Source organism: Ornithorhynchus anatinus, chromosome 7, assembly GCF_004115215.2.
Source record: "Ornithorhynchus anatinus isolate Pmale09 chromosome 7, mOrnAna1.pri.v4, whole genome shotgun sequence".
Taxonomy (NCBI): Eukaryota; Metazoa; Chordata; class Mammalia; order Monotremata; family Ornithorhynchidae; genus Ornithorhynchus; species Ornithorhynchus anatinus.
This window is the reverse complement of record NC_041734.1, coordinates 22,052,951-22,066,281: the sequence shown is the minus strand read 5'-3', so window position 1 is coordinate 22,066,281 and position 13,331 is coordinate 22,052,951. Positions and strand designations below refer to the sequence as shown.

General features: G+C 50.5%; 1 protein-coding gene across 7 annotated transcripts in view; it reads left to right on the top strand.

Annotated features, from left to right (window-relative positions):
* Nucleotides 1-13,331, top strand: part of GREB1L (GREB1 like retinoic acid receptor coactivator) — a 185,625-nt gene that overhangs the window by 132,514 nt on the left and 39,780 nt on the right. For 6 of the 7 annotated variants that reach the window (XM_039912636.1, XM_039912639.1, XM_029069618.2 and 3 more), the window contains 5 exons: nt 1,363-1,689; nt 2,266-2,394; nt 2,650-2,784; nt 5,436-5,633; nt 13,047-13,227. In XM_039912636.1, the coding sequence (XP_039768570.1) occupies nt 1,363-1,689; nt 2,266-2,394; nt 2,650-2,784; nt 5,436-5,633; nt 13,047-13,227 (970 nt within the window). The remainder of the gene's footprint in view (nt 1-1,362; nt 1,690-2,265; nt 2,395-2,649; nt 2,785-5,435; nt 5,634-13,046; nt 13,228-13,331) is intronic. The other variant, XM_039912638.1, reaches the window with a different exon arrangement.

Sequence of the window (13,331 nt, the reverse complement as noted above, 5' to 3'; positions counted from 1 at the left end):
TAGCACAGTGTTTTACATTCAGTAAATGCTCAATAAACATCATTGATAATCTCCCTCTTTCTTGGGTCCAGCCCAGAAATTAGTAGAATGCTTGACACATACTAAGTGCTTGACAGGCACCCGTCCTTCCCTCACCCCGCAAAGAAAGAGCTGAGAGGATCCACTGACCCCCCTGGTATCCAGGCTGTTGATGGGTCCCCAGATCTTGGACCAACTGAAAAAGACCTGGGCCGGAAAAGGAAGTTTTCCAAACCAGGTCACCCCTCGCCAGGAAGACACAGTCGGTGTTAAATCAAACGGCTCTAATTCCCACCAGAGCTGGGAATTATCTCTGTGAGGGGTCCTCACATGTTTTTCCCTCTCCTTCTCGCTAACGGCCCCTGCCTCTTTCATGGGCATAATTTCCCAAGGCCCAGCTGGACAGGGCTACTCTCACCCACTCTAGCCCTGCGAGCTTGCTCTCTGTGCGACCCAGGGAGTGAAATAGCAGCCCTGGGCTACCACAGGAACGCTGGTGCTGCTAGTGTGAGGTTCTGGGCCCTGGCACCGCCTCCGCCTCTAACTGACGCCATAGCCAGAGCTGAAAATACCGAAGACCTCAGAAAACAAGGCCCTCAACGATTCGTGTTTGCCCCCATAGGCCTGGCACCAGTGGGACCTCAAATTTTGAGCATGCCACAAAGGAAAACTTCCTGGGAAGTGTTCAGTTGTCTCTGTGAGCACCCTAAGTGCTGCCTGCCTCTTTCCCAAGCTTCAGAGGGGGGTGAAAATGGGCAGACTCTGCCCAGTTGGCTCATGGTGCCACTCACGGGTACCAGGCCTGCCTTTGCCCCTCTGGAAGTAACAGACACCCCAGATAACGCAGGGGACACAACGGAAGATAATGACATCATACAGAACGTTTGACAGAAATCTACAGAACATGACTGTGTCCCCCGGGGAGACCCCTGCCCCTCCCCACTTCTTGCCCCGATAAGTTGTGTGCTATGGCTTCCTGGGAATTTGAACACTGCTTCCCAGCCATGGGATTCAGCAGCAGGAGCTGCGGTGGAAGGAGGCTGGGCAGTTTGAAATAAAAATCCCGGTCCTAAAGGGGTCCAGGGCCGTAGCAATGCCAAACAAGGGCACACTGACTGAAAACCACAGCGGCCAGGATAAAACTGTTGAAAGATTGTCCACCTTCTAACATGGAAATTCCCCAAGGGCCCCACTCACAGTGAGACCAGTACCACTTGACCGATACTTGAGGAAATGAGGGAGAGAGAGTCAGGTTAAGCTGGGAGCCACGACTCTGGGAAGATTTCGAGAAGCCCAGATGGACTGTCAGTTTCTGTTAACGATTCTTGATTCTTTTTCAACTAGGTCCAGATCAAATACCTCTCAGAGAAGAATTCGAGCAGATCATGATGAAAGCGATGCAGGAATTTACTCTGAGAGAGAGATCCTTGCAGATGAGCGCCCAGTGTGTCTCCGTGTCACCGGGGCAGCTCCCCTGGCTTGCGAGGCTCATTGCCAGCGTCTCGCAAGACTTGGTGCATGTGATTGTTACGCAGAATTCTCTGGCTGAGGGCATCTCAGAGATACTGAGATCTCTCAGTGAAATGAGACTCCAGCAAAGACTGCCAGACTATGTTGTGGCCATCTGTGCATCAAAGATCAGAGGGAATGAATTTTGTGTAATCGTCTTAGGTGAGTCACTCTCTCCGTCCCTTACTGTTTTGGTGTTCCAGTTTATCTTCCTCCTCCATCCCTTCTTCCTCCGCTGCCACTCTCCTTTTTCGTTTTCCCCCTCCTCTTCCTCCTCCTCTCCCTCCTCCTCCTTCCCTTCCTCAGGTTGGCCCCCGTGCCTGGGAACCTGTTCTCTGCCTAATCAGTGCTGAACTGGTGGGCTGCCAGAGGTGACAAAGTTCAGGAGAGGTTTGGCTGTGGGCCCCCGATTTCACTGAAAAGGGGTTCCATTATGAAACACTGTTGCTTAGTGACTTGAAAAAATAATTGAGAACCTGGCTCCTAGGGGTCCTTTCCAAAATGGCAGATGTGCAGAGGTGGAATGGGGTCGGGGGGATAAGGACGTCAGCCTCTCCTCCCATCCCTTGCCACCCCCCATCAGGACTCTGTCCAACATGATTATCTTGTAATCCAGTAGTAAGCTCTGAACAAATACCATTATCGTTATTATTCTCAACCTGTGAGGGTGGGGAAAGCCTAGCAGGGCCCAGGGAGTGATTCTGAGTGATTCTGAGGGACTCTTGCTCTGACTCCCAGGTCAGTACCAGTCCCGGGCCCTGGCGGAGAGCATGCTTACCACAAGTGAGTTTTTGAAAGAGATTAGCTACGAGCTCATCACGGGCAAGGTCAGTTTCCTGGCATCGCATTTCAAAAACACATCACTAGGTAAGTAAGCCCAGGAACAGCAGGTGATCCATTCCAGCGGGGTATTTCAGTGTGGATGCCAGCCAGCAAGCCGGGCTGGGCAGTGACCCCTGATGGTCCAGAGGGCTGCGCAGGGGTCGGTTTCCTGCTGAGGAGCTGAGTACCAGGGACCGGGCTTGGGAGGGAATGGTTTCACCTGGCTGGCAGTGTGGACTGACAACATGGGCCAGCTGGGTCATGGCTCACTCTCCCCTACGGTCACCATCTCTGCAACAGGTGACAACCTGGACAAGCTTCTGGAGAAGATGCAGCAGAGAAGAGGGGACAACGTGGTCACGCCTTTCAACGGGGATGTCAACGAGTGTGTGCCCTCCCAGGAGGCCGCCGCCATGCTGCCCATCCGAAGCCGGGGTACTGTGGAGGGCGCAGGAGGGCGGGGACGTGGAGCGGGGACGATGGCCTAGCCCTTCCCCCATCACGGGGCCTTTCCCAAGATGCTTGTGTTGGGGACGGATGTCTGGGGAAGACAGGAAGTCCCTGGGGGTCTCGGGGAGAGAACCCGTAGTCTGCTTCTAAATGATTTCAAGGGATGGATTTTGATCCCTGGGATTCTGATGCAGGAAGGGGCTCTGCCGTTGCTGGGATGATAGGCTGAGTCACTCGGTGTTTGCCGAAATCGTCCAGGGCTGTACTGGAGACCGCCTTTCCTGAGGCAGGAATAGTCGACTTGGATCTTTGCTCACAGTCTTGGGGACCATGAAGGGAAGGCCAGGGGCCCTCAGCTATGTCTGAGCCCCGGGAGCAACTTTGGAATATCTTTTATTTGGGGGGAGAATTGGGGTCCCGCTAATGGGAGAGTGCCGAGGGATTAAACAGATGGTGATCTGATGGGGCAGGACCTCCTGCCGGTCCTTGGGCTTGGGGTAGGAATGCCTCCCATCAGGAGGAGCCTAATGAAGCAAGCAAAGTAGTAAGACTTAAGCTATCAGAACCATGTATCTATCTCAGAGCCTAGTAGATAGTAAGAGCTGAATTATTATTAATAAGATAATTATCATGACACTGGGGACAGGGACACAACCTCCTGGTAGCTGGAGGGCATCTGGCAAAGGTTCATTTTGAGGTGGGAACTTGACTGCCCATTGGCCAGGACTTAACTCTGGGCTACAGGCAAAGTTTGATGCTGGCTCTGGGGCTCGGGGGAAGGTGGTTTTCCCAATTTTGCTGTACGTCCAGAAAGACATAAATGCCTCCCCTGCCTCCCTCCACCAAGCTTGGGTGGCCCCTTCAAGGACCAACAGCCTGGAAGCTACAATATTAAGAAAGTAATGAATCTGCAAAAAGGAGGCCGAGAATGACGCGCATCGTGGTGTAACCACCCAACTGGTGGCAAAACCGTGGCTTTGGGAATTTCAGAAAGATCCTGAACAGGAGAAGGGCAGGAGCCATTGGGTCATTCTCCTGTTCAAAGAAGGTCTGAAGGGCAGGCAGGATTCAGGGGGCGGTAAACCCGGTGTAGGCAGGGATTGTCTCTCTTTCTTGCTGAATTGTACTTTCCAACAGCTCAGTACAGTGCTCTACACACAGGAAGTGCTCAAAAAATACGATTGAATGAATGAATGCATGGTTATCCAGGAACTAGTTGTTCCTCAGATTCTACAGTGAAAGTTCTCCTCATCACTGCAGAGCGACACCCAGCTGGACCCCTTTCTGAGCAGCCTGTCCCATCCTCAGGCTGCTCAGAATCATTATGGCTTAATGGCCAGAGCATGGGCTTGGGAGTTAGAAGGACCTGGGTTCTAATTCTGGCTCTACCATTTGTCTACTGTGTGACCTTGCGCAAATCATTTCACTTCTCTGGGCCTCAGTTACCTCATCTGCTAAATGGGGATTCAGACTGTGAGCCCCAAGAGGGACAGGGACTCTGTCCAACCTGATCAGCTTGTATCTACCCAATGGTTTAGTAGAGTGCTTGGCATATAGTAAGTGCTTAACAAGTACATATTAACAAGTATTATTATTATTATTATTATTATCATCCACCCTGGAGTTGGGGGTCTTCTTTGGACTGATCATGCAGAGTACCCTGCCCTGGGTGCCTGGGTGGGTTCTCTGGGCGAAGAATGTGGCCAGGGAGTGACCTGTCCAGTGCTTGCCAGTCCGTGGTCACTCTGGGGTGGGGGGAAGTTGTGTCCAGCCAGAAAGTGCTCACAGAGTCCTGAGAGCACTCATCAGAGTGACACCCTCCCCAGCTGTCAGCTCATCGGGAGTTGACTGGCGGATCTAAGGATGGTCAGCGCCCCTGCAGCTCACCATAAGAGTGTTGCAACTTCCCATTCTCACTGAAAGAAGAGCAGACCTGGGTCAACCTCTGGCTACTGACCAAGGCCTTGCCCATTTTCAGCAGAGGGGGATTGAGACTGTGAGCCCCACGTGGGACAGGGACTATGTCCAAGCCAATTTGCTTGCGTCCACCCCGGTGCCAAACACAGTGCCTGGTATGTAGTAAGTGTTTAACAAATACCACTATTATTATTATTATTTATTCTAAGCCCTGAGGCTGGCAGGGAGCTGGACTTTCCAGCCTCTGTCTGCTTCTCCTGTGAAGACTCAGAAGCCCTGTTCTTAACCAGATATGTTCTGCTGGGTTGACCACTGGGAAGGAAGGCCAAGGATGGTCAGTATGACTGTCCAGGGTCTCCCGGAAGTAGAGTTTGCCACCGAGGAGGGTATTATGGGCTTGGTCTCGGCTTTTCCATGGGTACAACATGTCAATCGATCATATTTATTGAGCGCTTACCAAGTGCAGAGCATCATACTGAGAGCTTTGAAGAGTACAATACAACAGAGTTGGTAGATATAGTCCCAGGACACAAGAAGTTTCCAGTTTAAAATAGAATATGGCTCGGTACATAACTGTTATGGATCTGGCGATGGGGTGACTAAAGAGAACAAATCCAAGCACAAGGACGACGCAGAAGGGAGCGGGAATTGGGGGAATGAGAGCTTAGTTGGGGAAGGCCTCTTGGAGAAGATGTGATGGACGATTCCTTCCATCGCAGGCTTGGAGATTGACACCTTCCAGATCTACCAGCCTCAGCTCACGGTGGCCAGGAAGCTCCTGTCCCAGGTGTGTGCCATAGCGGACAGCGGCAGCCAGAGCTTGGACCTGGGTCACTTCAGCAAGGTTGACTTCATCATCGTCGTCCCACGCTCGGAGGTCCTGGTCCAGCAGACGCTCCAGCGGATCCGGCAGTCAGGTATGAGGGGATGCTGAGTGGTCAGCGCTGGGGTCAGAGCCGTGCGGGTCGTCAGGCCACCGGGGCCCAGGGCGCTTGGATTCCACCTGTCTGGCATGGCTGTCGTTGTAGGCTGCAGGACTTCTGTTCGTTCCTTCCCCGAGGAAGCTTCCGCTACCAGCCTTCTTAGGGTCCATGGCCCCAGCAGGCCTGGTGCTGTTGGGGGACATTTTGTGGACTAGCTGACCCATTCCCTTAGAGACAGAAGTGGGTCAGAGGTAGAGCCGAGATGGCTGTTCCTTGACCTCCGCTGGCAGGATTCAGAGACCGGAGACCAGCAGGGGTCCTCTCCTTGTCTCCCCTGCCGTCTCACCCCCCTCCTCTTCGGCTTGGGGAAAGTTGGCTGGCTAAACTGAAGTTGGTGAGGTCGTGTGACGCCCTGGGAAGGGGATAAGGATGCAGCGTGGCCTAATGGTCAAGGCTGAGCAGTGGCAGAGGAGGAGGAAGAAGGTGCCATTTTTCTGGTTCTCCCAGGGCTGGGTGAGAGAAGCTTCTCCTGCCCCTAGCCCACGGTGGAGCTGTCCAGGCAGCTCAAAGGTCTGGTGGGGTCGAGGACCCCAGGTCAGGCGGTGGTGCTGGGGTGTTTCCACATTTCCTTGGCTTCTCATGAGAGCTTCTCACTCGATAATAACACGTAAAGCAGATGAGGGCACAGCAGGGTCTTCTGCTGAGGGCACGCAGAGACATTCTGTCCCACAACCACACACCCGACCCATAATCCAACCAGCCGTCTCATACGACTTGCTCTTGGTCTCAAAGGGAATGGCCAAAAGAAGACGCTGGTTCCACTCAATTCATCCCCTCTACTGGAAGACAATTCAAGTACAATTCCCCAAACGAAACAACAACTAAGCACATTTTTAAGGTAGTTGTTAAGCGTTTACAATGTGCCAGGCACTGTGCTAAGCGTTGGGTAGCTACAAGCTAATCAGGTGGGAACCAGAACACGTGGCTTACCATCTTAATCCCCATTTTACAGATGAGGTAACTGAGGTACAGAGAAATGAAGTGACTAGCCCAAGGTCACCCAGTAGACAAGTGGCAGAGTCAGGATTAGAACCCAGGTCCTTCTCACTCCCTGGCCAGTGTTCTAGGCACTAGGCCACACTGCTTCTCATGCTGCTCTCTAAGAGGATGTATTGTTCACTTGCTGTAGAAGCAGCAGCACCATTCAGTGGCCTCCTGGATATCTGGGCAACTGCTCAGCCAAATTTCCTACCTCAGCCAAACCAAACTGGGCTGACCAGTAGACTTCAACTGGTGAGCTTTACTCTTGTGAGGGAAAACCGACCCCAGAGATAATGCGAAGAAAGTAACCCTTGTGACAAGGGAGAGTAGGACATCGGGTGAAGGCAAGAACTTTTATCAGCCAGAAAGAACTGCTCTCGCAGATGATACCTCAGATGCAGCCTGATGGTAGTGACTTCACAGAGACAATGCCAACTCCACTTTTAGGTCTTCCACATGCACCCAGGGAATGATGATGCCATGTCTACCCCGAAACAGAAGCTCTTTGCCATCGTCATCAGCGCGTATGCCCCCACAGTGATTAGCTGTGCGAATAAAAAGAATGTTGCTACCGAGATTTGGATGGGCTCACCACAGAGATGCCAATGCCTGATCAGTTGGACCTCATGGAGAATCTCAAAGTTCGAGTTGATAACAATACCCCTACCTCGAAAAGCCTTCTGCCCATATGGTCTTGGAAAACTCAACGGCCACGGTCTACGCAGTGTCACTGCCCATCATCAGCTTGCGATCACCAAAGCCCTCTTTTGCGAGATGTGCCCCGGATGGCCTCTTGATCTAAATAATGACATTTCATCGATTCCATGACAGTGCAGTAGAGGGACTGAAAGGAATTATGGTTCATGGTAGTCCTGCTGAAGCCAAGTGCTGGACAGACTCCAAGCTCAAGCTGATAATGCAGCCGTGACTCCTCAGGAACATGATCTAGAAGGAGGGAAGAGAGAGAAGGAGAGAAGAAGAGAGGGCGGGGACATCTCCAAAACTGACTCGAAAAACTACAAGAAACAAATACATCAGCAACATCTCACAGTATTTGAAGAACATAACTCGAGACCTACAAAACCCCACACCGGTTTATGCAACTTAAGCTAAGAGAAATGTCTGACCAAGTGGTGGGATGCCAAAGCTGAAGAGATTGAGAGATAGGCTGACCACCACCAAACTAAAAACTTTTCTCCAAGAGCTCTATGAGAAGCAGCATGGCCTAGTGGAAAGAGCACAGTCCTGGAAGTTAGAGGACCTGGATTCTAATCCCCACTTTACCATTTGTCTGTTGAGTGATCTTGGCCAAGTCAGTTAACATCCCTGGGCCTCAGTTGCCTGATCTGTAAAATGGAGATTGATTAATTCATTGATTTATTCAGTCCTATTCATCGAGCACTTACTGTGTGGAGAGCATTGTACTAAGTGTTTGGAAGAGTGCAGTGTAGCAATAAATAGACTCTGGACCCTGTATGGGACAAGAACTATGTTCAATCTGAATAATTTGTATCCACACCAGCATCTAATACATTGCCTGGCACGTAGTAAGCGTTTAAGAGATACCATTTGAAAAAACAAATAGCTCTTTGGTCCCATATGTATCACTGTGGCAAAAAGGAAATCCTCCTTAGATGGTGAGAGCCCTCTAAGGAACTCCAAAATATATGTTCCACGGAGGAGGGATGGAATAAGCAAGAAGTCAGTAGTGGGAGAGACAAGAACGGGACATAGTGTTGATGTTAGAGGAGAAAAGTGTGCTATCTGGAGTGCAGTTGGAGAGCAAGGAGAAGTAAAGGAGAGCTGATTGAGTACTTTAAAATCATTGAGCGTTTCCTCGATGTGGAAAGGGATAGGCAACTGTTGGAGGTATTTGGGGAGTGGGAAAATGAACAAAGAATGAGATCTTAGAAACAGGATCTGGGGAGCAAAGTATGGCCTGGAGAAGGGAGAAGCTGGAGGCAGGGAGGTCTGCGAGGAAGCTGATGCGGTAATCGCGTTGGGTTATGCCGAGTGACTGGACCAGCGTGGTGGCATTTAGAACAGAGAGGAAGGGAAACTGTCGCAGAGGAAGAATTGACGGGATTAGGTCACAGACTGAATATGGAGGTCGAAGGAGAGGGAGTAGTCAAGGACAATGCCATTGTTACAATCTAGAGAGGTGGAGAGGATGGGGCTATTATCAACAGAGATGAGAAAATCAAGAGAGGAAAGGATTTGGAAGGGAAGATGAGTTCACATTTGAACATTTTGAGCTTAAGGTACAGGTGGGACGTCCATGTAGAGATACTCTGGAGACAGGAAAAAATATGAGCTTGCAGGGAGGAAGAGGGGTCTGGATGAAGAGGTGGATTTTTAACTCATCTGCTAGAGGAGGTAGTTACAGCGAAGGGAACAGATGAGCCCCCCAAGGGAGTAAGTGTAGATGAAGAAGACAAGAGAACTCAGAACTGAGTCATGAGGGGGTCACCCATCGCCGGAGACAGGTTCTTTCGGAATCAGCGCGGCGAGAGAGGGAGAGAGATCCCGGGGATGGAAAACCTGAGTTTTGAATAGAATTTATTCCACGGGGCGAATTGAATTAATTAGTTATTTAGATGCGACAAATCAGCCTTCCCTTTTGGGAGAAATATGGTGTTAAAGCTTCCCTAACGGGAGGAATACACTGGTATGTTACTTGCGTGGGGCCGGACACCCGGGCCCACTTATGATTTACTCACAACGTGGTGAGGTGGCTGGCTCCCACCATGTGCTCGCCCCACCCGGGCGGAATCCACTTTTGCGCTAAATACACTTATGCGTTGAACACTAATGAGTTACATACACTTATGAGTTACATACACATATGCGTTAAACCCAGTTATGCATTACCCACTTATGGTTACTCTCACTTGGTGAGGTGGCTAGCTCCCACCATATTCACGTCCCACTCGGGAGGCACCCACTCGGGCATTAAATCCACTTATGTGCCACTCGCACTCGGTGAGGCGGCTAGCTCCCACCATATTCACATGCCCCTGGGGAGGCACCCACTTAGACATCAAATCCATTTAGACGTTACATACCCACGGTGAAGCGTCTGGCTTGCAACCCCACGAGCGCTCAGCAGGACGGGACACTCACCCATCCCAAGGCTCCTCGCTCGGTGCAGGCAGAGCGGCCTTCTCACACTCTGAACAGAGGCGACCTGCAGCCGGCTGCTGCAAGTCCAGTTCCTCTGCACAGAAGGTTAGAGGCGGCTGGTATTTATCACCTGTGCCCTTAGGCCATTCCAGCTTCCGGCCTCAGTTTTTCCAATCTCTGTCCTCCCCCCTCCTACATTCCTAATTTGATTGGCACGGGGGCGAGGGGCACCTTCTGTATTCCCAGCTTGGGCTGTCAATCTGGCAGTTTGGGTTGTGGGGGCGGTGTCCCACCCTCATTTCTGAGTTCCGCCTGCTGGCTCAGGAGATCACGCGATAGCGTTTGACCTTGAGATGGTCGGTACCCCGAAGTCATCTTGGAACAGAGGGAAACCTGCAGTTAGGGAGTGGGGGATAGATGAAGAGCTGGGAGAGAGACTGAGAAAGTTGGGTTACAGAGGTAGGGAGAGAGCCAAGAGAAAACAGTTTCAGAATAACCCAGGTTAGATAGTGTTTCCTGGAGAAAGGGATCATCGGCAGGGTGAAAAGCAGCCATGGGGTCAAGATTAGGATGTCAGACAGTCAGTCAGTCAGTCAATTGCATTTATTGAGCACTTACTGTGTGCAGAGCACTGTATTAAACACTTGGGAGGCTACATTATAACAATATGAAAGGCCCATTCCCTGCCCACAATGTCTAGAGGGGGATACGGATATTAATATAAATAAATAAATTATCAATGTATACATAAGAAGTGCTGTGGGGCTGGGAGGGAGGATGAATTAAGGGAGCCAGTCAGGTCAATGCAGAAGGGAGTGGGACAAAAGTAAAGGAGGGCTTAGTCAAGGAAGGCTTCTTGGAGGAGATATGCCTTCAATAAGGCTTTGAAGGTGGGGAGAGTAATTGTCTGTCGAATATAAGGAGGGAGGGCTTTCCAGGCCAGAGGCAGGATGTGGGCAAGAGATCAGCGGCAAGAGAGATGAGACGGTGGTACAGCGAGAAGGTTAGCATTAGAGGAGCGAAGTGTGCAGGCCGAGTTGTAGTAGGAGAGTGGTGAGTAGGAGGGCAAGGTGATTGAGAGCCAATGGTGAGAAATTTCTCTTTGGTGCAGAGATGGATGGACAACCACTGGAAATTCTTGAGGAGAGGGGAAACGTGGATGGAGTAAAGTCCATTGGATTTGGCAAGGAGGAGGTCCTTGGTGACTTTGGAGAGAGCGAGCTCATGAATGGGGATTAAAAGGGAATTGTAAAGCAACAAGATGGGGGTTGGAGGAAAGGAAGTGGAAGCAGGAGGTTTATACCACCTATATAGGTGGCATGGGGCGCCATACCCCATATGGGGCAGGGAGGGAGGGAGATGGGGCAATTGTTGAACGGTGCAGGGAGGTCAAAAAAGAGTTTTTAAAATAGGAGAGATGTGGGCATGGTGGAAGGCAGAGGAGAAAGAGGCTTGGAGGGTGAGCGGTAGGATACGGTGGTCGGGAAGAGAAGACAAGGGATGGAATGGAACCGCAGGTGCCATCTCTGATTGGTTCCCCATCCTCACCAGAGAGAAGCGGAACTGAGTGGCAAGTCCGGCGTTGTTCAATCTAGGCTACGCTGCCATTCTTGAGGATGAAATACTTACTTTCCAGAGTCCAAATAAGCTTCTGATCCCCTGGGAAACTCTTACATCTCAAGCTCCCACTGTCTTCCAGAGTCAAATTCCTCCAACAGTTGCCTATTCTTTTCCCTATCAAGGAAACTCTCAATGATTTTAAAACACTCAATCCGCTCTCCTCTACTTCTCCTTGCTCTCACGCTGCACTCCAGATAGCACACTTTTCTTGTCTAACATCAACACTATGTCCCGTTCTTGTCTCTCCCACTACTGACTTTTTGCTTATTCCATCCCTCCTCCCTGGGACTCCTGCCCCCTTCAGTCGATCAATCAAACGATAGACATTGATTTTGGAACAGCTTTAGGCAGCTGACTGCGCTCCGGAGGGGCACATAGAAGAAGACGTGCACTGGATGAACCCGGGAGTCTTATCCCGGTTCTGCCACTTGTCTGCTGTGTGACCTTGGGCAAGTCACTTAACTTCTCTGTGCCTCGGTTACCTCATCCGTAAAATGGGATGAAGACTGTGAGCACCATGTGGGACAGGGATTGTGTCCAACCTGATTACCTTGTACCTACCCCAGCTGTAATGCAGTGCCTAGCACATAGTAAGTGCTTAACAAATACCACAAAAAAAATTTTCTTTGCCGTGTCGGTTTGTAAAGGGCTGCCAGTCCTGTGGACTAATAATAAGTCTGAAGAAACAGACGTTATGTACTTCACCACCCCGGGGAAGACCTACCCACAACCAGGGATATTCATTAACACCCCAGAACTTGAAACTGTCACCAAATTCTGCTACGTAGGCAGCGCACCGTCTAACAATGCATGGACCGATAAAGAGGCAAATAGAAAACAATAAAAATAGCCAGCATGACTTTCAGCAGACTGCAGGACAGAACGAGGCTGACAAGCAGTCGTCAGATTCCATACCAGGTAGAGAGGTTATTCCAAGGAAAACCCTGGAAAGCGTTATGCTAAAATACAATTAAGTAAGTAGACCTGATCCCAGCCATCAAGGAGCTCATTCAAATGTCCCAGTTTTGCATCTTTCTCCCCCTCTAGACTGTAAACTCATTATCATCAGGAAATGTGTCTGCTAATTCTGTTGTTTGTACTCTCCCAAGGGCTTAGAACAGAGCTCTGTGCATACGTTAATGCAGGGAGTCACAGACTAGAGATCCTACGTGGTGCTCTACAGCGAAGCAGCACGACATAGTGGATGGAGCCTGTGCCTGGGAGTCAGAAGGTCATGGGTTCTAATCACGCCTCTGCCACTTCTCTGCTATGTGGCTGGGGAAATCACTTCACTTCTCTGTGCCTCAGTTACCTCATCTGTAAAATGGGGATTGAGACTGTGAGCCCCACATCGGACAGGAACGGTGTCCAACCCGATTTGCAGATACCCACTCCCATGCTTAGTTCGGTGCCCAATACATAGTAAGCGCTTAAAAAATACCACTATCCTGGGCCCAGTATGTAGCGTTTTCAAATTTTTTAGAGGCAGAGAGACTAAAGCAGCCCCTCGGTGGGTTTCTCCCAGCGCATCTTAGGACCATCTACTCTTGAATGGGGGATGTCTGCCTGCTCTGCTCTGGCCCGTGAAAATAATAGGGCAACCTCTCTCTTTTTGTTTTGCAGGTGTCCTCGTAGACTTGGGTCTGGAGGAAATTGGGACGGCTTATCAGCGAGCGGAGAAATATGTCGTTCGTCTAGACAACGATATCCAGACCAAGTTCGAAGTGTTTATGAGGAGGGTGAAGCAGAATCCGTACACCCTGTTTGTTCTTGTTCATGACAACTCTCATGTGGAGCTGACTAGGTGATTGTTTCAGAGGGAGCAAGAAGTGTTTCTTCTTTATGCCTAAAGATTTCAGAGCCCAGGGACCCTAGCGCCTACTGATTCTGACATTGCAGCGTGGTCTC